This window comes from Tupaia chinensis, unplaced genomic scaffold (assembly GCF_000334495.1).
Source record: "Tupaia chinensis unplaced genomic scaffold, TupChi_1.0 Scaffold000014_1, whole genome shotgun sequence".
In the NCBI taxonomy this organism is placed as follows: domain Eukaryota; kingdom Metazoa; phylum Chordata; class Mammalia; order Scandentia; family Tupaiidae; genus Tupaia; species Tupaia belangeri.
In genome coordinates, this window is record NW_006159444.1 from 1,530,745 (window position 1) to 1,557,723 (window position 26,979).

General features: G+C 43.8%; 1 protein-coding gene across 4 annotated transcripts in view; it reads right to left on the reverse strand.

Annotated features, from left to right (window-relative positions):
- Window positions 1-26,979, reverse strand: part of TIAM2 (TIAM Rac1 associated GEF 2) — a 181,633-nt gene that overhangs the window by 131,917 nt on the left and 22,737 nt on the right. For 3 of the 4 annotated variants that reach the window (XM_027769783.1, XM_006139977.2, XM_027769781.1), the window contains exons 2-3: window positions 9,734-9,897; window positions 7,153-8,349 (exon numbers count right to left, since the gene is read on the reverse strand). In XM_027769783.1, the coding sequence (XP_027625584.1) occupies window positions 7,153-8,349; window positions 9,734-9,760 (1,224 nt within the window). In that variant the 5' untranslated portion in view covers window positions 9,761-9,897. The remainder of the gene's footprint in view (window positions 1-7,152; window positions 8,350-9,733; window positions 9,898-26,979) is intronic. The other variant, XM_006139979.2, reaches the window with a different exon arrangement.

The window sequence follows — 26,979 nt, forward strand, 5'->3', positions numbered from 1 at the left end:
TATTTCAATTTTTCTTTGCTAAATGTGAATGAGTGTGTCCTAGGAAAAAAATCATGCTCTGGGTGTCTATTTTCCTCCTGGATTATTTGAAAGCTAATTTAGAAAATCACTAGGTTTTGTTTTTGTTTTGGGGGTTTTATTCTGGGGGGGCAGGGCACAGAGGTCAAACAGAAACTGGTGTTTTTATGCAAAACCCCATATACTTCCCTCCCTTCCCCATGGTAAACACAGTCTCAACTGCCCAGGTTTAGACTTCTAGAATTTGGGTTCTCTTACCTCTTATCTTCTCAATTCACACAGTAAAAATCACATACCTAAGATTCCTTGTCCACAAAAAAAATTGGTTAATAACTGTTGCTTTTGCTTGTAATTAATACCTCTCTATAGTAAGAATACATTCAATCACATCCTTTTATTTACCTATTTTATCCTAGGCACTGGAAATGCCAAAGGCATAATTCTTAACTAATTTATTCCAGTGCAGGCAGCTCTACATCAAATTCGCACTTACTTGGTAACTGCTGGCCCCTGCTAAGGCTGGATGCACTGACAAACACTGACTTGGCCAGCACAGAGCTGAAAACATAAAATCGTTTCTTCTAATGTCTTGCTTGCAAGGCTAGTCATTCAAGAAAAGGAACTCATGCAGGCTACTCATGGGTAAATAGCAGTAACTAAATTTTCACCAGAAAGTGAGTTTAACTTCTGACTTAAAGGCACTAACATTCCAGATTTATAGCTTAGATGAAGGTGCCTGCAGAGAGACGCTGAGGACACTCAGGACTCAGCCGAGGGCCTTCAATTAAATTTCCTCATGCACTGAATAAAAATGAAGGAAAGCTGGCTCAAGGACTCATGACTATAGGCCTTATTTTCAATATCCTACTGTACGCAGAGGTTTTTCTCTCAGAAATTTCTTCTGGAAATCAAGGAGCAATGATTTGCTCTCTTTTGTAGGAAAATCATCATGTAGCTGAAGAGCCCTTCCAGACATCCAGGAGCTCTAAATGACCTGGCCCCAGACACAGTTAATACTAAGGAAAATGTGATTCTCCATTGTGTTTACACAATATCCCATGGTCGTGTTTATTTATACACTGATGCAGATGTAGATTAGAGCAAATAAACCAACTGCCGTGAGTCAGTAGGACACTTCCCAAACACTTCAGGATGTATTTTTAATTGTCACTTTGGTGACCAGCAGATGGCCTAGCGGTTATGTTGCTGGACTCCCATGTAGTCGACTGTGGTTCGAGTCCTGGACCTGGCAGCTTAAAACACACACTGGGTACATGTACATGCATGCCCAAAATTCTGAGAGGAAAACGGAGGAGAAGGGATTACAATGTGGCCATCCCCCTCGGGGGGTGATTTCTCACTTTCTGTCTCTCCGTTTGCCTCTGTCTCTCCAGCAAGTGCATGCTCCCTATAGTAAAATTCCCTCCTAAAAAAAAAAAAAAAAAAAAAAAAAAAGTCACTTTATTGGCTCTTCAAAAACTTCTAGGAAGTACAGAAGTACTTCTCATTTGCTAGTTTCAACAGAAAATCAGCTACAAATATGACTGTCTGGCTGGGAGCCGCAAAACACCGGGGTTCCCTCTGATACCTGCAAGAGCCATAATGGAGTGAGTCAAAGCAAGTAAAATTGCCAGAGAAAGGCATATGTAACAAGAAAAGACAACCCATAACACTCCTGACCTTGTTTTCATAGACTCTGAGATGCAATGCTTTTAACTGTTCAACAACAGCAAAGCAAGACTTTCCCTTTGTGAAAAATAGAAAAGTCACATTTTATCATTTTGCAAATAAATATATAATATATGTGTGTGTGTATTTAATATATAATATACAGATGTACAGATTTTTTTTCTAGAGGGCACGTGTGCTCACCAGAGAGAAAGAGAATGGGTTGTGATGACATCACGACCCCTTCCCCTCTGTGAGCGAGACAGAGAGAGAGGAAATGGGGTGTGGTTAACACCACAATCCCTTCTCATCAAGTCCTCCATTTTGTCAGGATTTGGGGCACATGTGCTTGCCATGTTTTTCAAGCTGCCAGGGCCGGAATTGGAACCATTCAGTTGGCCACATGGGGCCCAGCTCCTTTAGCAGCTAGCCTGGGACTGGTCCTGTAAATGATTCTTACACATAAACCTGAACTTCACGAGTTCCTAATGAATCACTAATGCTTCCTGCTAGACTCCTAATGGCCAGTGACTAATATTCAGGTTAAGAAAAAAAAAAAAAAAAAACATTTTCTAAAAATAAAATATTTTCAAATAGGTTCAGCTAAAAAAAAAAAAAAAAACACTTTCTAAAAATAAAATATTTTCAAATAGGGTCAGCTAGAATTTTAAAACACAGCTAGAATTTCTAAACATTGTCACTTAGTTATGGATGTGAGACTAAGGTCCTGCTATATATATATACACAAAACACACGATCTCCATTTCCACCCAATTAGATAATTATAAATAATGGCTTAGGTAACTTGATGACCAGGGCAAACAGAGGGATTCAGATGTCACTCAGATATCCCATAAGAACAAATACTGCATAACCTCACTTACGTGTGGGCTCTAAAATAGTGGAGCTCAAGGAAGCAAGCAGAATGGTGACTGCTCAGGGTTAGGAGGTGAGCAAATGAGATGACAGCCGAAGGGTACAAAGCTTCAGTTATGATTATGGTAAGGTCTGAAACTCTAAGGTCAGCAGTTAACGACAGTATTGTACACTTGGAATTTGCTAAAGGAGTAGATCTTATGCCTTCTCAGCACACACACGCGTGCACACACACGAAGGTAACTATGCAAGGTGATGGATATGTTCACTAGCTTGACTGTGGTAACCATTTGGCAACATATATGTGTATCAAAGTATCAATTTACACACTTCAAATATATAACTTCTTTTTCTGAATTATACCCCAATAAAGCTAGGGAGTTGGGAGAGAGGTGTCACTGGAGTCCTCAGGAGCTAAAGGAAAATGATCATAATTCTTCACATTCTGGGATAAAGAACTAATTCATGCCTTGTTATTCTTCACAAGCCATTTTTCTTCGTTGTAGAGTAAGAACCACTAAAGCTCTGTAGAAATTAATTTTCACAAGGCCAGGTCACCCTCAGAGAGTAGCACCAGTTAAAAATTAAGAAGGATCTAGAACTAGAGTCTCCGTGTCCTGAGTATACTCTGTGATAAACTCTGCGTGAGTCATGGGGATGTCTGCCTAATATTCCCAGGCCTGCCCTAGAGCATGTGCTAGGATCGCCCCATACCTCCCTCCCTCAAAGTCAGGCAGAGCCAGACAACTGGCTTTGCCAATAAATGTGAGCAGATGTGAAAAGCATCACTTCCGAGTGGAAGCCCTAAAGGTGTTCGTTCCACCACAGCAGCTAGCAACGCTCCACGCAGTTCTTGCTCTGATGACCTGAAGACCGGGAACGACGAGGCCACAGTCACCCCTAGGACCCATGTGACCATCTGCCGGAGTGAGACATGAACTCAATTTATGCCAAGGCTTGGAGACTGGAGGGATTGTTGTCATCGCAGCATAACCTGGCCCGCCCTGCCTGATACAGTAGGAAAGTCACTGCACAGGAACACAGCCTCACAGTGGCTACAACTGGCATGAAGGGTTGATCTGCTCCAGACGCACACTCCTCCCCGCCCTGCCTGATACAGTAGGAAAGTCACTGTACAGGAACACAGCCTCACAGTGGCTACAGCTGGCATGAAGGGTTGATCTTCTCCAGACGCACACTCCTCTCCTGTGCAGGTTCCATCGTTCTTTCTTCCTACCTGCCTACCTACCCACTGACTAACGGATATAATTAGTGATACTATCTTGTCAGTTAAATATGCTTTGCCCTGGATTAATCACTTTCAGGCTCCAATTCACCATGACGGTTTGCTTTATCACTTCCCTTCTCTCTCACTGTCTCTCTCTGATCAACTTCAAAAAAGTAAAATATAGGGCCAGCAAGTGGTGTGCTGGTTAAAGGTGCTGGATTCCCACATGGCTGACCCTGGTTAAAGTCCTGGACCTGGCAGCTTGCTTTCTCACTTTCCTTTTCTCTCTATCTCTCTCTGGTCAAATTTAAAAATAATAATAACAAATGAAATTAAATAAATAAATAAATCTTTAAAAAATAAAAGAAAACTTTAAAAATAATGATAATGAATAATTTAAAAAAAAAAAAAAAGTAGTTGTCAATAATACTGTGATCATAAGGCTACATGGGAAAAGCACATGTCTGAGGTTTTGCAGAAATGGCTTTGGCCCTGCTTCGCCCCTACTTAGCCACGTGACTTCGGGAAGGACCCTCAAGTTCCCTGAACCTGTTTCCTCGCTTATAAAACAAAGAGAATCCTTCTTAGCTTTGGAATTCTGCCTCTTTGATTCTAATCAGGTTGTTTTAACTCTACAGGCATGCAAACGATCAAGTTAAGTTTTTAGATGATACAGAATTGGAAGTGTTTCAGTGCCCATGGGTAACACAAACAGCTCACATGGGACAGAGAGCAGTCAAGACACAGAGGCAACTGGTCTGCCTGGGCCCTGCACCAAAACTGAACCTGAGTGAGCCTCAGCAGGGCCGGGTGAGAGCCAGGCCACCATATCAATGAGACACACTCAGTACAAACAGGAGATGTGGAGAAGCTGGCTCAAAGCCAGCATCAACTAGGGGACAGAGTGACAGTGGCAGAGGTCAGCAGGTGACACTTCCACCAGGAAGAGATCCTGTGAGACTGCAGTCCAGAGTAAGAGCTACGTATTTGTCCTGTCATGCACAATTCTGCTCAGTTCTGGGGAAGTGGGATCTGAGAGAGAAAGGGCAAAGACATCCCTACCTCTTAGTGGGTGAGCCTGAAGAAGGCAGGGCTGAAGAGTCTCCTATTCAGGGACATACGGAGGCCCATGCATAGGACAGTGATCATCTGTTCTGTAGCTCTGAGAAAAGGAGGGGAAAAGCACCAAAGTACAAGGGAGGGAGGTGACAGGAGACATTACACAAAAGCAGGAAACAGCTCATGGTCGGCTTTCAAGTCTGAAATGGTATTATTTTCCCATTATTTTATTTTATCTTGTGTTGTTAATTTATTAATTTGTTTAAAGAAATATTTACTTAATTTTTTTTTAATTTGACCAGAGAGAAAGGGAAAGCAAGAAAGCAAGCTACCAGGTCTGGGAGTAGAACCACGGCTGCCCATGTGTGAGAGCAGCACCCTAACCACATCATCTGCCAGCCCCTATTAATTTATTTTTAATTTCAGGTGTACTCATCAGAGAGACAAAGAGAGAGAGGAAGCACCCCTCAGTGGGGCATGGTCATACTGCAATCCCCTCTCCCCTCCATTTTTCCAACCTATCAGGATTTGGAGAAAATAGACACATGAACTCAGCATGTTATTCAAACCACCACAGCCAGAACTCAAACCAGTGCTGGCCATAGGGATCCAGCTCCCTTAACTGCTAGGCTATCAGGCCAGCCCATCCATTATTTTATAATGTACAATATCATATCATCAGGACCAGCAGTTGGCGTAATGGCTATGCCGCTGGACTCCCATGTAGTCAACCATGGTTTTAGTCCGGGACCCGGTGGCTTTAACTCACACTGGGCGCGTGTGCGTGCATGTCCAAGATCCCGAGAGGGGAATGGAGGAGAAGGGATTGCAGCATGGCTATCCCCCCTGGGGGATGATTTCTCACTTTCTGTCTCTCTGTCTTTCTGGTGAGCACAAGCATGCTATAGCAAAAATCTTCCCCCCTCCGCCAAAAAAAAAGTAAAAACAAGGACAACAAACTGAAAACACAAAAATTGCCATTAGTTACTTTAAAAAGCAAACCAGATTTTTCTTCCTGGTGGCTCAGCCATCACCTTCCCCATTAAACCTTTTTTTTTTTTTTTTTTTGAGAGGTTTATGCTATAGGCGTGTGCACTCGCCAGAAAGACAGAGAGAGACAGAGAGACAGAAAGCAAGAAATCACCCTCCAGGGGCGATGACCATGCTGCAATCCCTTCTCTTCCATTCTCCTCTTGGGATCTTAGGCAAGCACGCACATGTGCCAGTGTGAGTTTAATCCACCAGGTTCAGGACTCGAACCACAGCTGACTACATGGGAGTCCAGCGACATAGCCATTATGCCAACTGCTGGTCCCTTCTCTCCCCCCATTAAACCGTAATGTAATATTCAAAGTACATGATTATGATTACTATTATGATTCTTATTTTTATCAGCAATATAATTTTGTTTTATGTACTTAGATAAAGGCTGTTTTTAAAATTCTGTTAGCTATGCCTATAAGGAGGTGGTGAATTACATATCTATTAATAGACTCGTCATCAATTCTTTTTTTGATGTACCAACTTAAGCAAAGAAATCTTCATTTCTTCAAAGTAATACCAAGTTCACCCTTACCTAACTCATCCTAAAATAATGAGAATCTATCTCTGTTCCTTTCTGTTGGACTTTAACAGTGAAGTCTAGTAAAATTCTCAATCTATTTGACCAGGAATTCTCTCCAATTCTGTAGTTTCTAAGAGTAGCTTGGCCAGGTGTTAAGGTGAAGAATGTGGAGTTCATACAAGAGTACAGAGACCAGCACAGAACTGGGGTGACGTGAACTGATCATTTGTGCCCCACCAAAGGGATGGAACAGGGAGGTGGGACCTTTAGGAAGTGATTAGGTTTAAAAGAGGTGAAGGTGGGGCCTTGTAATTGGATTTGTGTCCTTATAGGAGACCAGAGCTGCATCTCTCTCTGCCCAGGAAGACATGGGGAAAGGCAGGCAGTCCATAGCCAGGACCAGAGCCCACCCCAGCATCCGCCCTCACGGGCACCTGATCTCTGACTTCCCAGCCCCCAGAATGTGACAGCGAAATAAACTGCTTCAGTCACCCTGTTGGCAGTATCCCACAGCCTGGGGTAAGACACAGGGAGGCTGAAGTTGTGGACCAAGAGTGAAATGCACCTCTGAAGCAGAAGGGAAAAAACCCTCCCCTGAAAGCATGTGGAGCGACTCCTGCCACACTCCACTTTCACTAGCTCCTTTATGCCTCCTGACACCCTCCAACAGCTTCTAATGCATTTCCATTTCACAGAAGGGAGCTAAGGGACCCTCTCCCCTGCCCTAAGGTGCACTCACCTGCAGTTTCCTTTTCTTCCTGGAGAGGCTTCCTGTCCAGTCGCTGATCCGTCGCATCCTGGCTTTGAGGCTGTCCTTCTTTGCGGTGTCCTCAGTTAAGGCTTTGGACTTGCGACAAGGGAGGGTGAAGGAAGTGTACTGGATGGGGTCCCTGTGCTCCACCCTGGAGGGCACATCGATGTCAGAGGCGAAGGAGACACGGGCAGTGAGGCTGGCGAGCGTCCCCGTGTACTCGTCTGAAAGTCGGACACCTGAAGGGGACAGACTCTCCAGGGGGCCATCTTTGTACAGATCCCGGAGAGAGGAGAGGGAAGAGCTTTGGTTGAAAGGCTTTTTGGTGTCAGCAGATGGGAAGCCAGCATGGAGGCTGGGGTCGGGCATGCAGGGGCCCAGGGAGGAGCCCTCCGCCTCACTCAGCTCACAGGCCTGGCCCCACGGGGAGTCGTACCAGGACGACTCAGAGCTCAGGGAGCTGCCTTTGCTTGACCGCAGGCGTGAGTCTGTGGGAGAAGGGCGAGGGCTGGGTGGGGAGTCAGCGCTGGAATCCCTCCTGGCTTCAGGTAAAGGGGGGGTTCCAGGCTCTAAGGCGGGTGAGTACCGGAGCAGCTGGACGGGACCCCTGGACTCCTCAGCAGGCACCTGGGTGAGGGTGCCACCGTTGTGGAACTCGACCCTTAAACACCCGTCCAACTTGCCCAGCGTCTTGATTAGCACCCTGGGGCTCTTGCGGTCTTCGCCGGGCGGTGTGGAGGCGAGGCTCTCATTCCTCCCGTAGCAGTTGAGCAGGTGTCCGCTGCAGTCTCTCGAGGTGTGGCTCTCCGCTGGCTGGGGGCCAACACAGTGGAAGCCATTCTCAAGGGAGAAAGCAGAGTTGCTGCCCTGGAAACCATTTCCCGGGGCATTTGTCCTGTGTTTGGAATAGGCAGTGCCTTTGGAGGCTTTGCAAGTGGGTCCACCGAGTCTCGAGGCATAAGGCTGATTGCTCTTAAAGTGAGAAAGGCAGCTCCGAGCCAGGGACCGAGACTTGTAGCCTGCTCCGCTGCCTCCATGGTCCCAGCCACGCAGAGACTTCTCATCTTTTGCATGAATGCTGCGTATTTTCAGGGAGCAAGGCTTTTGCTTAGCACCGGTAATAGTATTGCTATAATTTTTAGATCCTTGAAGAGTGTACTGACTCTCGGAGTTCCCCATTTTAATCTAAATTAAGCACAGTTGCAACAATAAAAGCTATGACCTAAATTGCATTCCATTATGACAGAACTTTCTAAAAAAAATTTTTTTTTAAATCCCACACATCACACAGGAAACAAGCAACTCCCTTCCATGCCTGGCAAAACTCAAAGAGAATGACAAGAGTTACTTACTGAATTGGCTCTCCTTACTATGCAAGGCTGATCGTTAGCCAGACAGACAATGTCGCACACGTGTGTGCTAGTTATTTTAAACACATTACGTGTTGTGTGGTGGTAACTAAGATGCTAAATGGTCATAAAGATCAAGGGAAGGCATGGACTTCCTTCAGGTTTGGTGTTCAGAGGGTTTGAACTTGTGATTCTTGAAGACAAAAATGAAGAAAGTATCTTTATTCTGTCAGTCCAAATACATGGGATTTCAATAGCCCCAAAAATGTGTGGTCAGTATACATAAAATAGGAGATGATTACTCAAAAACTGCCCCATATGCAACAACATGCCTCTGGGTATCAGGCTCTGTGGGAGTTTTCATATATCACACAGAGCAAAAGAAAAGGAGAGAAGGCCTCAGAAACGAGGCTGAGAGAAAAAAAGGAACAGGGATGGGGGGTGAGGGTGGGGACTAAAAGCACACATTTGAGGCAAAAAAAAAAAAATTGAATAAAACAAATCTCTAACTCTTTTCTAGAGACTCCAAGTGTCCTTACTTCAGGAAACAGTGAGGGCAAAAGTCTGAAGCTAACTTGGTAGGAGGAGGGCATCAAAAAAGTGATTAGGTTCTCAGTTCCCTTCATATCCCCAATGTGTCCCCAAAAGTCTATCAGTTAAGTCAAACTCAAACCAGAATTTGATCCAAACCTTCTTCTCCCTTCATTTTATTTCTCCCACCTCGTCTTTCACTCTAGCCAATTTACCACTATTTGAGACAACTTGAAGGTGATGCTTCCAGTTACATTTCCAAATATATTTAGGTTTTTTATATTAAATTTTTTATATTTAAATACAACCACAAAATAAAAGTCAAATGGACTGGTATTTTGGTAGCAATTTTCCATCTTTCTTTTTTGTTTTTTGTTTTTTTTTTTCAATTTTGCCAGAGGGCGCATGCACTCACTGTAGAGAAACACAGAGAGAAAAAACGTAAGGAAGCACCCTCCATGGGGCATGATCACACCACAATCCCTTCTCCTCCATCTCCTCCTCCTTTTGGTATTTTGGGCAACACACATACACACCTGGTGTATTTCTCAAGCCACTAGGTCCAGGATTCGAACCACACAGTTGGCTATGTGGAATCCAGCCACCTTCACCACCATGCCACAAGCTGGCCCTTCAAGCATTTTAAAACCAGAATCAATGCACCAAACAATTAAACCTGTACTGGTCACCTTGATCACGGTCATAGAACTTGACATGAGTCACGAGGCATGTGACTGGGTTCACCTGCAGGCCAGGTTTTGCTCCGTGGGAGATCGGTGGTCAGTAGGTTTCACATGTCTTCAGAGCAAGGTCAAGCTTGTAACAAGCATGGGAAGTGAGTCCATGAAGTACCCTGAAAAACAGAAATGCGAGAAAACGCCATCAAGCATTTTACACAAAATGCCCAAAAAGTGAAAACAAAGGTTAATATAGATTGTCTGAAGAATCAACTGGTGTCCAAAATATCTGTGAAAATAATACATGAAAGGTCTGGAACTGCTGGATTCAACAGATCATCAGGGAGGGTCTAACAGAAGCCAGGACTACCAGCCAACCCTTAGAATGCCATCATTTCAACATGCAGGTTTTTTGTCAAGTGAGTGCCCTTGTTCCAGGAGAGACCAGGTGAGGCAGGCTGGGCTCTTCTGTCACCACCAGAAGAACAGCTCCCAGACTCACCCCACCAACCAGTCTGCAGGAGCCTCCTCCTATGTGACGGGGAAGCTCCCTGTCCTCCCTTTGACTACACAGTAAAAATGAACCCAAGGCTTAGACCTAGAATCCCAGTGAACAGTGTCCACAGCTAAAGACAACTTAGCATTTACAGACATAAATGAAATTAGTTTTTCCCAAGCACATGTCAGTAGAGAAGAGAGACCCACTTCAGGGATATAGGTGGGCTTTGAGAGGGGCGGAGAGTGGCCCAGGCTGGGGAAGGGGCTGCCATCTGGGGGCACTCACTGTCACTCACTGCCAGGCACAAAAGAGAGACAGCATGGAGGTGATGAGGGTTCAGTAGTGACTTTTCAGTTCCTTTACCAGACTTTATTTGTAATTGTGCTAAAGAAGGTATAACAAAATTTACCACCTTAGCCATTTTTTTTCAAAGAATTCTTATTTATTCATGTATTTATTTTTATCTACATTGATGTGTTGGAACTTCCTTCCCTGTTAATACCAAATAACATTCTATTGTATGGATAGACCACATTTTGTTTGTCCATTCAACCATCAACAGACTCTAGGGTTGCTTCCACGTATTGGCCACAGTGAACAATACTGCCAGGAATATGAGTTTGCAGATATCTAAGACCCTGCTTTCAATTCTTTTGGATGCATGCCCAAAATGAAGTTGCTGGATCATCAGGTTATTCTATTTTTAATTCTTTGAGGAGCCACCATACTGTTTCCACAGCAGCTGCACCGTTTTCTATTCCCATCATCAGTGCACCAGGGTTCCAGTTCCTCCACATCCTTGTCAACACTTGTTACTTTCTGTTTCTTTGTGAGTAGCCATCCTAAACAGCATAGGTGATTATCTCATTATAGTTTTCATCTGGATTCCCTAATGACTGGTGATGCTGAGCATCTTTTTCTACATTTGTTGGCTATCAAATACCTTCTTTGGGGAACCAGCAGTTAGCGTAATGGCTATGTTGCTGGACTCCCACGTAGTCGACTGTGGTTCGTGTCCCGGACCCGGTGGCTTAAAACTCAGGCCGGGCGCGTGTGCGTGCGTGCCCAAGATCCCGAGAGGAGAATGGAGGAGAAGGGATTGCGGCGTGACCATCCCCCCGGGGGGGTGATTTCTCGCTTTCTGTCTCTATGTCTCTCTCTGTCTGTCTGGCGAGCGCACGCGCCCTACAAGTGAAAATCTCTCAAAAAAAAAAAAATACCTTCTTTGGAAGGATCAATAGTAGCCTAAAGTTCGTGAGAGGGAAGCAATGACATTTAACCCAAGTTCCTTGAATAAGGCCACAAACAAGCCCCCTGTCTGAAACTACCCACACAAATACATTTTAAATTGGGGGAGGGGGAGAGCCAGATATATTTTTCTGACATTCCTTGAGCATCAAAAATAAAATAACTCCTTTGTGGGTCTATTAAAACGAGGCCAGAGACCAGCAAGTGGTGTAGTGGTTAAGGCACTGAACTTCCACATGGCTGACTGTGGTTCAAGTCCCAGACCCAACATCTTGAAAACCATGTTGGGCACATGTGCGTGCATGCCCAAAATCCTAAGAGGAAAATGGCAGAAAAGGATTGCAGCATGGCCATCCTCCCTGGGGGACGAGTTCTCACTTTCTATCTCTCCAATGAGCACATTGTCCTACAGCAAATATCTCTCACTTAATAAAATACAAAATAAAATAAAATAAAATAAAATAAATTAAAAACTGAGGCCAGCACCTAATTAATGAGGCATAAGCTAAACCCTGCCCTGCACTGGCCACTTGCTGTATAATGAGTGGGTGGGTCTCCCACATATCTGAGAGTGGGATAAGCCAGTAAGTGACCTGCACTAAATAAACGTTGGTCACATCTCAGACACCAGAGCTGGAACACATGAACCCTACCTGTTAAAGTCTCAAAACCTGAACTCTTGGTCTTTACCAGTTGACATTAGACCTTCACCATGAGCTAGTCAGAGTGAGCCACTGGGTTGCTGACTTTTGTCAAGGTCAAGTTCCAGTGATGACTTGGAAAGTGCAAGGCTCCCAGCCATACACTCAGCAGCTGCCTCCTCCCCTCCTCAGCCCCTCTGACCTGTGGTGGGTGCAAAGCAGAGGCATCCAGCTTGCCGACAATGGGGAAGGGGCGGGGGGGGGAGGACAAACTGCCATGGAGAGACCAGCCACGGAGCCGCACAGACACACAGACGCCAATTCGATGCTGCAGGACAGTAGGGGCTCACTCCCCTTGCTGCTTTCACATGCGCCAACTTTATTTTTGAGAGAGATTGTTACTATAGGGCATGTACGCTCACCAAACAGAGACAGACAGAAAGTGAGAAATCACACCCCCACCCCCAGGGAGGATGGCCACACCACAGTCACTTCTTCTCCATTCTCCTCTCACAATTTGGGGCATGTGTGCATATGTGCCCAGTGTGAGTTTCAAGCTGCAGATTCTGAATTCAAACCACTCAACCATATGGTAGAGCAGTGCCTTAACCACCACACTACCTGCTGGCCCCAACAACTTATTATTTTTTTTATCTCATGTGTTATTCCCACTAACGTGGTACAGTCTTCATCCTTCACTAGACACAATCTACCACAGTCCTGAAATACTGGGACCCATCATAATTATTTCATAAATACCTGCTGAATTGAGCAAAAGCAACTTCACAGGTCAGAAGGTGGATGTGGGGGACAGCCCTATAGCTAGTGGTTAAGAGAACCAGATCCCACATATTCGACCATAGTTTGAGTCCCAACAGCACTGAATGGGCTGCTTCATGGGAGGAAGGAATGGAGGAAGAGAGATTGCAGTGTAGACACACCACACTGGAGGGTGATTTGGTGAGATGCTTTCTGTCTCTATTTCCCTTTGACAAATGCATACAGCCTCTGGCAATCAATCAATCAATTTTAAAAAAGAAGTTTTGGGACCAGCAGGTGGCGTGGTGGTTAAGGGTACTGGACTCCCACAAGGCCGACCGTGGTTTAAGTCTTGGACCTGGAGGCTTGCTTTCTCACTTTCACTCTCACTCTCACTCTGTCCCTCTCTGGTCAAAATGTAAAAGTAAATAAAATAATTCTTTAAAAAAAAAAAAAAAGAAAAGAAAAAAAAGAAGAAGTTTCATCTGGACACAGACCAAAGACAGGAATCTCTTCTCCTGGGTATGGCTGAAAGACTGATATATAAACCCAAAAGTATACATCTAATGTTTCTATAATTATCCCATAATTCTAAAGAAGAGCAAATGGCTTGAGAGAAGTGACCAGCCATGCTCACTTTTTTAAACTTGCTAGAGAGTGTGCACACTCACCAGAGAGAGACAGAGAGAGAGAAACTGAGAAAGCACCACACAGATATGGCCACACTGCAATCCCTTCTCCTCCATTCTGCTCTTGGGATCTGGGGCACACAGTCACATGCACCCAGCATGTCTTTGAAGCTACTTGGTCAGAAACTCAAACCGCACAGTTAGCCACATGGGATCCAGCCATCTTAACCACCACATCCTAGGTGGTCCCATGTATTTTTACATATACGTAATACTGACAAACATGTCTGTTCAATTCCTGGAGGAAAAAAGAAAACACACACACACATCCTCAATCTATAGCAAAAGAATTTATCCGATAGTTTTAGGGCAGTTTTATTGACAGTCAGGGTAATCCCTGAGAGAAACTATATCATTTTTGTCCCTGGAGAATTTGACCCATTGAACAGATATATATCTGTCATGCTTCAGCTGTTAGGTTTTGTCTGCAATCAAAAAAATAAATAAGTCAAATTTTCAGCAACCTTTGGCCCCCTGACTTCTTTATTAAAGAAATATTATGGGAGTTAAATTTAAAAATTGTTATTATAGAAAATAAATTGAAAATACAAAAGCAATAGGCCCTTGTATTTATAAATATCAGAAATCCATAGTGTGCATACTAACCTGAAATAATATGTATTAGGTATACTGATGCACCATGAGGCCCATGACAGGTGAGAAATTTAAGCAAAACATCTCTGGAATAGATAATATGGCACTAAAACTGTATACACCTAGCAAATATATATGCTGTGTATTCACTTTTAAGTAATTATTCTTAACTCTTTGGATAATTACAATGAAGTATCAAATTTTAAAAAATTAACCAGAATCTCGTGAACCTTTAAAAAAAATCTTATCTTTGATTTTCTGAATTCCCTTCCAATTCCCATTCACATGGAAGTGCTATGTAGCTCTTTAAGCTAAAATCATAAACAAGAATGGACTTGTTTTCTTTCCTTAAATTGTGTTCAACCACCACAAAATTGTGCTTAATTACCACATCCAACAAAGTGGAGGAATTTCACAATGTACCACCACAATCCTAGCAGCTACCTTGACGCACTGAATTCCAAAGAAAAATACCTTTCAGAAGAAAATTCAACATTTACCTTTCCTTGCCTGGCCTTGACCCTGTGCTGGAATGATGTGTCAGATTCCCAGTGTGCTTCCATGGAGTGTGGCACTTGTAGCAAAGGAAACTAGAACCCTCCCGCCTGCTTTGTCCAAGGGCTGAGGCTCTGAGTGGCTGCCCAGATGGAGCAAGAGACAGAACAAGAGGAGACCCTCCGGTGAGCAGATGGTGAAAGGAGGCTGGGGATGATCGGCAGCAGCGATCTGAACTGGGGTCAGGCCACGGCACAAAAGCGGATTTATGCTGGGCAAAGCAGGGGAAGCTCAACTTCCACCACCAGGAGGTCCCGCACGCTTCACACAATTGCAGAGATTTTTATACTGAACTAGGCCCCTTGTCACCATCCACGGCAAGTCCTTCAGCTAGTGATAAGAGTCTGATAAGAAAAGGACCAGTTGTCATTAGCCATAAAGGTATCTGTTGTGCTCTCTGTATTTGGGGTGGGTACAAGCAGAGCTTCACACATGGGGCAGGCGGGTCTCAAATCTACTCTGGCTTATGTCAGAAAACTTGGGCTGGGATCTGCTCCTGTCTCGTTAACAGCATGTGAGACTTTAGGCACCTTCCTTACACTTCCTGGGTTACACTTTCCCCTTTGCAACTTGAAGATAAAAATGTCTGCTCCACCTACCTCATAGATTGAGAATCAAGTGTGGAAATAAATATATGTGAAATCACCTAAAAAAAACTGTGAAACGCAACACAGAGTACTATTCTTAATTTTTAGTTATAAATCTACTTTGGAGTATTATGGTATGAGATCTTATGGCTATCTGCCATGTCAGATGTTCCATTATTGTTCATTTTAAATTAAATATTATACATATTTGTGTACATAAACTTGTAATCTTCTAAGTTTTACTGTTAGCATTGGTCTGGTTGTGATCACATCACCTATTATAACAATATATTAAACTACCTAATTTGTAAGATTTGTCAGATGTCAAGGAAAACAATGACACAGCCACACTCTTGTGTCACCATATACTCACTTGAGAAAATGTAAATAAATAACCTGAGTGTTCATCAAACAACTAGCATTAGCTTAAAGTAGTCATTCTTAAACAGGGTGGTTCTGCCACCCAGGGATTGCTTGGCACATCTGGAAATATTTCTGGTCACAAGTGGAGTCGAGCTACTGGCATCTAGAGGGTCCTGGCAGGATGCCAACCACCCTACCATACACCTGGTAGCTCCCCAAACACATCGACTATCTGACCCAATCTGGTCAAACTTAAATAAATAAATCTAAAGCAAAACCATTTAACTTCTGCGAGAATCCAGACCTAACTAACGAATCCTGTAGAGATTTCCAGGGTCGGCTTCTCTCATACTGTGTCAACAAACTACAGAGTGCAGAATGGAACACCGGCACTTGAAGGAGCCCATTTCTAATGGTAAGACTTGGGCACAATTACCATAAAGAGGCAGGCAAAAGGAACATCTGGTCTCCATAGGAATTGGTGCTTAGGAAGAGAATCCTTCCACCTAAAGTGGGCAGAAGGCAAGCTGCTCCCAAGGGCCTCAGAAGCCAAGCATCCATTGTTGGGCCCCACTGGTTCTCTTTCAGCTCAGCGGGACCACTTCCAAAAGCACATTACCAGATGAATGGATAGGCCAATCTGCAGAAAGGAATGCCTTTGGAGCGGGATCTCAGTGGACAGGCATGGCTGGTATTCAGCAGAAGGGAAAGTAATAAATTCCACGGAGACAATAGCCCATCTCTTTGCACAGTTCATCACCTTGGTAAGTCCATTTAGCCCCAGGAGGGCTCAGCACTTGGACCTGTTTTATAAGAAATCCTAACATCTGCAACACAGCTTACAGAAGTGTTGAACTATGCATTGTGGTCGACTGCAAGGTCAACAAATTCATTTAATGAGTTGATAGCAGTAATTTCAATGAATAGAATAGAATAGGATAGGACAGAAGAGGGCAGGACAGGATAGGAGAGTGGAGAAGAGAATAAACAGGAAAGAAAATAATGCCGTCCATCCCTTTGAGGGTTAAAGTTGGTTTCTGAAGCTAAATGTTTAGTGCACTTACATGCCTGCCTGTTTACTGGGCTAGGAACTCATATTGCATATTCTTGAGTAGTGACATTAAAAAGTTTGAGAGGGCCGAGACAGACAGCTCCATGGCTCCTGCGATCTAGTCATTTGGGGAGAAAGGAAGATGTCCCACTGATAACTGGGCCTCCAGCATCCAAAACTCGTGTGAACAGCCCTTCTTCAAGAGACAGACAGCTCCATGGCTCCTGCGATCTAGCCATTTGGGGAGAAAGGAAGATGTCCCACTGATAACTAGGCCTCCAGCATCCAAAACTCATGTGACTCCTCGACCCTTGATTGAACTTCCAAGTTTGGGAAGAAACCGATCATCCACCAGATGACTAGAAATCGCTGCAGGACCACAAGAAATATGGGGAAGCAGGAAAATACCTCTCCCACAAGGGAAAAGGATAGCTCCTCTTTATCCACACACAGTTCAATGGAAATCATGGAAATGTCTGATAAAGAATTCAGAACATTCATAATGGCAAAGCTAACAGAGATGGAAGAGAAGAGAGACAAGGAACTGCTGAAGAGGAAGGAAAAAGGAGTTGGAGAGTTCCAGGAGGTGAGGAAATTCATGCAAGATCTAAAAGAGGAATTTCACACTTTACAAAAGAATCAGATGGAACTGTTAGAGATGAAGGCTATAATACAAGAAGTCAAAATCTCCCTTGAAAGTATTAAAAGCAGACTAGATCATACAGAAAATAGAATCTCTAATGTAGAAGAGAAAATGGTTGGCCTAGAAAAATCCACCGCGAAGACTGAGAAAATGGCCCAAAAATTTGAGAATAATATGCGAGAAGTACTAGATACCATCAAACGTCCAAACATCCGGATAATAGGCATCCCAGAAGGTGAAGAGACTCATAAGGGCATTGATAATCTATTCCATGAAATCTTACAAGAAAATTTTCCAAACCTGGAGAGGCACTCAAAGATCCATTCCCAAGAAATACAGAGGACCCCAAATAGAATCAACCCAAGAAGATCTTCTCCAAGACACATTATAGCCAGATTGACCAAAACCACAGACAAAGACAAGATACTAAGACTGGCAAGAGAAAAAAGGCAAGTTACCTACAAAGGGTATCCCATCAGACTAACGGCAGACCTCTCATCGGAAACAATGAGAGCGAGGAGAGAATGGGAAAATGTATTCAAAGTATTAAGGGAAAAGCAATTTCAACCGAGAATTCTGTACCCAGCAAGGTTATCGTTCATTTGGGAAGAAAAGACACGAACTTTCCCAGATAAACAAAACCTGAAAGAATTTACCAGCACCAGACCGGATCTCCAAGAAGTTCTTAAGGGAGTGCTATGTCAGTAAAATTAAATGCAGACACACAGAAATAAGAGTTCAGAAACTAAGAAAATGGGCAACTTAATTGTAGGGCCAAAAGCTGGAGTTGAGTATTACATCCCAGATTTCAATCTGGAACATCGAACCTCAACAGATACAGAAGAAAGATTAAGTACATGAGACTGAACTGATGAAACAGTATTCTACGACTTGACTAAAATATTGCTGCTTTTCTTCTAAGCTTTGTTGTCCGGTTTTAAGGATTTTTGTCCTGTCTTCAGCTATCAATAGATTCATGTTCCGACTATTTGAACAGAATACTAACCTGTTTCTAGGCTTTAAGTTTCAAAGAAATATCCTTACCAGTTCAAAACTGCTTTTCTTGAAACCATCGGCTGATCTTGCTATTGAAAGTAGTTAGATTACTTATGATATTGTGTGATCAACGAAATGTTGGGGGAAAAGGAATTGAAGACAACTGTAGACAGCAGAGATAGTGTAATAAGAGAGTGGAATAGGGCAGAGGGCTAGACATGGGGTAAAAAACATATATATGAAAGTAGAAATGGAATATTATGGATGATAACATGCATTATTAAGCCACTATGCAGTATATTCTAGATGGGAAACCACATTTAGAATGTTGTGATGATGCTCAGGGAATGAATGTAAATTAATAAAAAAAATTTTCAGAAGAAAAAAAATAGGCATTAGAAATACCTATTTGATGACTGCTGTTAAGCTATATAGCCCTAGTTAGGTGCTACTTTATAGTATGTTCATTCTATTCACTGAGGTTTATGCCTAAAGTCAGACTTGTGTTCATGGATATGTACATATCAGCTGTGCTTGCTATTGAAAATATTTAGATTTATTAAGATATTTAGTGAAACAATAAAATGGGGGAGGCATAGAAAGCAACAATAGATACCAGACACAGTGTGGGAAGAGGGTGGGAGATGGCAGAGGGTGAGATAGGGAATCAAGGATAGGAAAAAAGGCAAAATAAACAGAAAACAAGAAATGGAAAATGATTTGTTGACAATAACACATATGTTGATGTGCTTGATTGAGCCAATATACAGTGTATTCTCAATGGAAAAATCTCATTTTGTATGTTATAATGATGTACAGTGAATGAATGTAAATAAAGAAAGAAAACAATGTAAAAAAATAAATAAATAAAATAAACAAATTTAAAAAAAAAAGTTTGAGAGGGCCAACAGGTGGCATGGTGGTTAATGCACTGGAGTCCCACATGGCTGACTGTGGTTCAAGCCCAGACCCAATATCTTGAAAATCATGCTGGCCACATGTGTGTGTATGCCCAGGATTCCAAGAGGAGAATGGAGGAGGAAGAACTACGGCATGGCCTTCCTCGCTGGGGGATGATTTCTCATTTTCCCTCTCTCTCCTTCCAGGAAGCGCACATACCCTATAGCAAAAAAAAAAAAAAAAAAAAAAGTAAGAGAGAGAGAGAAAAACAATGATGAATAAAATCTCAAGTGGCAGTTTTCTGAGAATGGTACATTCACTCTAATGAGACCCAAGAACCACCAAACACTAGAGGCAAACATATGGAAACTAACAGTTCAGGAAAGACACTTCAGTTGGAGACAGAGTATGACAAGCAGGGACTGTCTATCATGAACTGGGCACCACCGGTTAAGCCATGTCCTCACCTTTGGCATTCTACTACTAAGAAAAATTTTTCACCAGACATTCCAATCTCCCTAGGAAAGTTAGGGATGACCCCACAAAGAAGATAACTGAAGTAATGGGTCTTGAAGGATAAGTAGGAGTCTGTTAGATGACAAAAGAAAAGAATTCCAGGGAATGGAACCACCATGTGCAAGGACAGGAGCGCTCCACGACCACTTGCTGGATCCCTAATGACGGAATTAACAAGCAGATGAAGCAGAGGACGACCCAGGCTGCTCAGGGATGGTGATAAAGGCAGAGGGCCTGCATCAGGGAACCTCTGGAGAGATGAGAAAAAGGAAGGCAGTGTGAGGGAGGAGAAGTGGAGAGGCTTTCAAAGTCATTTGCCCACCTCCCCTCTCACCCTCTGCACCCCTGTCCCTGGAAACAGCACGGGGTGAAACCTCACCTTGGGACACTTCAGGACTATCTCTGAGGAAGAAAATTTCAGTGGCCAACAGCTCAAAGATCAGTGTGGAAGGCAGTGTTGGCAAAAAAAGGAAAATGTTCTGGGACTAGCAGGTGATGTAGTGGTTAAGGAGCTGGACTCCCACCTGGCTGACCATGATTCAAGTCCCAGACCCAGTAGCTTAAAAATCATACCAGGCACATGTGCATGTGTGCCTAAAATCCTGAGAAGAAAATGAAGGGGAAGGGACAGCAGTGTGGCCATCCCCCTTGGGGGAGCAATTTCTCACTAGCAAAAACCTTAAAAAATAAATAAATAAAAAATAAAAAAGCTTTTGAGCATTGGCCGAACCTGGAGAACTGCCATGAAATGAAAGAGTTCCTTGCACTCCACGATCCAACATGAGAGCCTGGAGAGGCTCCTCCAACCACTGCTCAGAGCTGGGGCACTGCAGAGGAAGCACAGTGAGAGATGACACGTCCCCTTCCCCAAAAGGACTCGTCGGCATGTGCAGGGACAGGGGAGATGACTAACATGAAACATATGCAGAACCAATAGCAGAGACTATGGCAACTTGAACAGCACTGAGCTGATGAGAGAGGCAGTGCAGCCCACCATCCCACAAACATCACTGGCATGCTTTGGGAATGTTAAGTAGATTGAGTAGCCCAGTTAGAGCTGAGCCATCACAGAAACTGACAATGTAAGATTTCAGGGATTTTTTTTTTTTTTTGAGACAGAGTATGACAAGCAGGGACTGTCTATCATGAACTGGGCACCACCGGTTAAGCCATGTCCTCACCTTTGGCATTCTACTACTAAGAAAAATTTTTCACCAGACATTCCAATCTCCCTAGGAAAGTTAGGGATGACCCCACAAAGAAGATAACTGAAGTAATGGGTCTTGAAGGATAAGTAGGAGTCTGTTAGATGACAAAAGAAAAGAATTCCAGGGAATGGAACCACCATGTGCAAGGACAGGAGCGCTCCACGACCACTTGCTGGATCCCTAATGACGGAATTAACAAGCAGATGAAGCAGAGGACGACCCAGGCTGCTCAGGGATGGTGATAAAGGCAGAGGGCCTGCATCAGGGAACCTCTGGAGAGATGAGAAAAAGGAAGGCAGTGTGAGGGAGGAGAAGTGGAGAGGCTTTCAAAGTCATTTGCCCACCTCCCCTCTCACCCTCTGCACCCCTGTCCCTGGAAACAGCACGGGGTGAAACCTCACCTTGGGACACTTCAGGACTATCTCTGAGGAAGAAAATTTCAGTGGCCAACAGCTCAAAGATCAGTGTGGAAGGCAGTGTTGGCAAAAAAAGGAAAATGTTCTGGGACTAGCAGGTGATGTAGTGGTTAAGGAGCTGGACTCCCACCTGGCTGACCATGATTCAAGTCCCAGACCCAGTAGCTTAAAAATCATACCAGGCACATGTGCATGTGTGCCTAAAATCCTGAGAAGAAAATGAAGGGGAAGGGACAGCAGTGTGGCCATCCCCCTTGGGGGAGCAATTTCTCACTAGCAAAAACCTTAAAAAATAAATAAATAAAAAATAAAAAAGCTTTTGAGCATTGGCCGAACCTGGAGAACTGCCATGAAATGAAAGAGTTCCTTGCACTCCACGATCCAACATGAGAGCCTGGAGAGGCTCCTCCAACCACTGCTCAGAGCTGGGGCACTGCAGAGGAAGCACAGTGAGAGATGACACGTCCCCTTCCCCAAAAGGACTCGTCGGCATGTGCAGGGACAGGGGAGATGACTAACATGAAACATATGCAGAACCAATAGCAGAGACTATGGCAACTTGAACAGCACTGAGCTGATGAGAGAGGCAGTGCAGCCCACCATCCCACAAACATCACTGGCATGCTTTGGGAATGTTAAGTAGATTGAGTAGCCCAGTTAGAGCTGAGCCATCACAGAAACTGACAATGTAAGATTTCAGGGATTTTTTTTTTTTTTTAAGGAAAAAGAATAGCTTTTGTTGTTAAGGCAATGGACTCCCACATGGCCAACCATGGTTCAAGCCTTGGATCTGTCAATTTGAAAATCACACCAGGTGTGTGTGTGCCCAAAATCCCAAGGGGAGAATAGAGGAGAAGGGATTGTGGCATAGTTGTCCTTTCTGCAGGAGGGCTTCTCATTTTCCCTCTCTTTGTTCTCTCTCTTTCTCTCTCTCTCGCTCACTCTCTCGCTCACTCTCTCTCTGGTGAGAGCACATACCCTAAGGCAAAAACCTGAAAATCAAAACAAAAAACACCTTTTCAAGTAAAAATTTCAGACTCGCTGGGGTATAAAATGAAAAAACCCAGGTAAAGACAAGATGGGCATTTTTGTTTTAAAAATTTTCAACATGCATTTCATAAATTTTTATACAAGCTCTTTTGAGCAGATTTTCTTCTAAATATATCAAATGTGCACCTCTTCCCCCCTTCTCTCTCAAGTTTGCTTCATGTCTCACCCAAAGGTTGTCCTCAGGCTCTACAGACCCAGTGCTCTTTCGGTAACTATCAGAATTGAGATCCCACAGATTAGGAATTATTAGCATGACTCTGAAATAAACCTCTTTTTTAACCTCGTACAAACATCAGCCACTCCATGTAAGCAACTCAGACATAGGTGAGCACGTTTCAGGCTTCACAGCAAACCTCAAACACAGACTATGCACTGGAATCTCAGGCTGCAACCACATGGCTGCAACCACATGGACTGCGGAGCCCTGTGCACAAGGCACGTGCCTCGAAAGTGGGGTCGCCAGGAGGTGTGGGCGTTAAGGTGCCTGTGGTTTGCGTACCAGACTTGGTAGCTTGAAAAACACACCTGGCATGTGTGTATGTGCACAAAATCCTGAGAAGAGAATGGAGGAGAAGGGACTACAGTGTAGCCACCCCCTAGAGGGGGTGATTTCTCTCTCTCTCTCCCACCCTCTAGCCCCTGTGAGCATATGCATCCTACAGCAAAGATTAAAAAGAAAAAAAAATTGGAAGCAGATGTTACACTCCTAGGCCACCATCACCTTCTGTGAAATGTCCCATAGTAATTGTAACAAGGTATCCTTGGCAAAATATTTCTTCATTATATGCTGTTTTACTTAATTTAAAAAATGAACAGGCTTAAATATTTTTTAATCTTTATTTTAAATAGGTGCTTTCCCTGCCCTCATAACTACTAACTATAACTATTCTCCTTCGGCTAGGAGGATTATTGCCAACTTTGAGAATTCTCTTCTACAAGTTTACATCTTAAGTAAATGTACATACAAATTGTCCTTGGGCCTACAGGTAAAATTAAGCCAATAGTAATTTTATTTTATGTGTATGATTACTCATAACAAACCTGATTTTAGTTAATGGCTTTACAGGAACTTTCGGGGGAAAACATTGAGTAGTATTAGTATGTATAGTTTCGATTTCCTAATTTACAGGAATTTAATTTTCCTCAAAGTTTACTTATTTATGTCTCCCATGAGCAAGAGAGAGTCAGCACCCCCAGCTGGGTGCCATTGTTGCAGGCCACGCCCAGCCTCCAGTCGGCAGCCCAGAATCGTGGGCCCACACATGACTGGGAACTCAGGGAGGTCTTCAGACTCAAACCAGAGACTCCCACGTGGGATTGCCTTGCAGATCATTGCGTTCACACTGTGCCTTCAGTCGGGTCCCAGGAATTTTTGAACATTTTAAACACAAAGTAGATGAACCCCTGGAGGGGAAAGGGAGGGGTTCACAGTCTTAAATGCTGTGGTCTGGGCTGTGTGATGCTCAGGGCCCTAACCACTTACATAATCCCCCTACAGAAGAGAGAACTTTAGCCTACAAGAGTTAGGAAATTTCCCCAAGGTCACTAGTGGGCAAAGGTAGGAATCAAACCTGGAGCCTCTTAACCATTTTGAAAAATATATGTATTACATTAAAATAACAAAATTCTTCTGAATAATTTTTTTTTTTAAATTTCCAATAGGGTGCATCCACTCACTAGAGGGAGACAGAAACAGAGTGTGTGAGACAGGGGCAGGGGGAGGGAGTGAAAAGGCATCCCTCGGGGATGGCCACACCAGGACTCCTTCTCCTTCGTCTCTCTTTTTGGAATTCTGGGCACGCACACTCACTTTTGGTGTGTTTTCTGAGCCACCAGGTCAGGACTCAAACCGCTCAGTCAGCCATGTGGGGTCCAGCTGCCTTAACCACCACACACCACCAGGTCAGGACTCAAACCGCACAGTCAGCCATGTGGGGTCCAGCTGCCTTAACCACCACACACCACCAGGTCAGGACTCAAACAGCACAGTCAGCCATGCGGGGTCCAGTTGCCTTAACCACCACACACCACCAGGTCAGGACTCAAACCGCACAGTCAGCCATGTGGGGTCCAGCTGCCTTAACCACCACACACCACCAGCTGGCCTTCTTCTGGATTTTTCAAATCTGAAATTATCCCCTCCCCATTTTTTAATTACAATTTAATTTTTGATCTTCCCTTTTAAGAGACTGGTGATGATGGACTATGCTCCGTTGGTAAATTGAACATTGAAAATGTGTTTCTTTTTTCCAGGCAATGAAGGCTTCTACAGCTGGGAATGGAGAGATGAGGCTGAAATGAAAAACTGAAATTTTCAGTGAACTAAGGAGCTTAAAGGGTTAATATCCAGTTATTCTGTTCTACTGCCTTACAAAGAACATTGCACAAATGAGAATTCTGTTTTCTTGATATTTCAGCTTCATAGTCGTGACCTTTCATATCAGTTATAACTGAGACCTCCCAAAAGCTAGGGGAGAGGTTGCCAAAACCCAGGAGGGGAGGGGGATTCCACTCAAGATCACAAAATAGCCAAGAGGCCTCTCCCCAAAGCTTCCATTTCATTTAAGGTGATGTAATTTAAATACTGCTTCCATAAAGAAACATGTATCAAGACAGCAGGTAGCGTGCTGGTTGAGGTGCTGCATTCCCACGGTCAGCCATGGTTCCACACCTGGTAGATTGAAAATCACGCTGGGTGCATGTGCATGCATGCCCAAAATCCTGAGAAGAGAATGGAGGATAATTACCCTCTAGGGGGGTGATTTCTCACTTTCCTGTGCTCTCGCACTCTCTCTCTCTCTCTCTCTCTCTCTCTCTCTCTCCAGCACGCACACGCACAATATGGCAAAAAAAAAAAAAAAAAAAAAAAAAAAAGAAGTAATAAAAGAAAAGAAACATGTATCATGAAATAAAATTTTAAAATTACATTTTGTAAAGTTTACTTATTTACTTCTTCCATGAGTAAAAGAGAGATTGGGGGTGGGGGACAGGAAATAGAGACCCAACAGGGTCTTGACATCATGAGCCTCAGCCTAGCCCGTTCCTGACCACATGTGAGCCCCTTGTATTCAGGGAGGATCTAGACGTGACCCTGAAACCTGCCCTGCTGGGTCAGCCTCACTGGGTGCATTTTACCCCCGGGCCACCCTCTGAGAATTAACAGCTTAAAGGTACGATATGGGAGTGCAGTGATAGTTGGCGGTCCACATTAGGCTGCTTCCACTACCTCGCCGGGAGTTCTAGGTAAGACATGTTCTCACTGAATAATGCCATCAACATTCGCTGAGTAACTACTCTGTCCTAGACACTGTTCTAGTTACTGGGGAAACAGAAATAAATAAAATACAGCCCCCTCGAAAATATCTCTATTTTCATGGAATTGTGTTAAAATGGAGAGAGTTGAACAACAAACAAGGAAAATTAATCCCTTATACAAGCTCCTAACTTGAAATGACAAAATCCAAGATGCTCCCAAAATCCGAAATTTTGCAGCAGTGGCGTGATACTAGAAGCAGAAAGTCCCACGCCTGACCTCACGTGATGGTCGCAAATTACTATGAGTATTGTCTAAAGTTACCTTAAGGCTAAGGGTATAAGGTGCATATGAAGCATAAATGAATTTGATGTTCAGACTTGGGCCTCATACCAAGATATCTCACTACGTGTATGTAAATACTTCAAAATCTGAAAAGATCTGAAATGCTTCTGGTCTCAAGCATTTCGGGTCAGGGATCCTCAACATGTCTATTAGAAGGGGATAAGCACTTTGGCAAAATAATAACGAAGGGAAAGAAGGAACAAGCAATGTGGAGGGGAGTGGTGTGGCTCTTTTTAAAAAGAGAAGCAGGGGACCAGCAGATGGTATAATGGTTATGTCCCTGGACTCCCACATAGTCAACTGTGGTTCAAGTCACTCTCCAGCTCTAAACTCACGTCAGGCACATGTGCATACATGTGTGCCCAAAATCCCAAGAAGAGAATGAAGGAGAAGGGATTGCAGTGTGACCATCCCCCCCTTGGGGGGAGATTTCTCACTTTCTGTCTTTCTGTCTGTCTGTCTCTTCAGCAAGCTCACACGCCCTATAGCGAAAATCTCTCAAAAAAAAAAAAAAGAGAGAGAGAAGCAAAAGAAAACCTTCCTGAATGGTGGCAACCAAACCAGGAATGGCAGTGGGGTTACTGGAGAAAGAGTGGATCCTGGAGAAAGAGCCCTCCAGAGAGAAAGAGCAAGTGCCTGCAGAGGCAGAGTAAGCAGGATGCCAGCCTGGCTGGAACAACAAAAGGGAAAAGAACTGAAGAAGTCAGCAAGGGGACAGAGGAGCCAGCAAGTACAGTCGGGAGGGGCACTTAAGGACTCTGGCTTTCATGCTGAGACGGAAAGTCCTAATTAGAGGGTTGTGACAGGGAAGGCACATGAAGGGGCATACTCTAAAAGGATCGTGGGGGTGCGGTGTGGATCTGACCACAAAGTGGAAGCCAGAGACCTGGCAGGCCATAATGACAATTCAGATGTGAGATAAGAGGGGGTGGTAGAGGGTGGTCT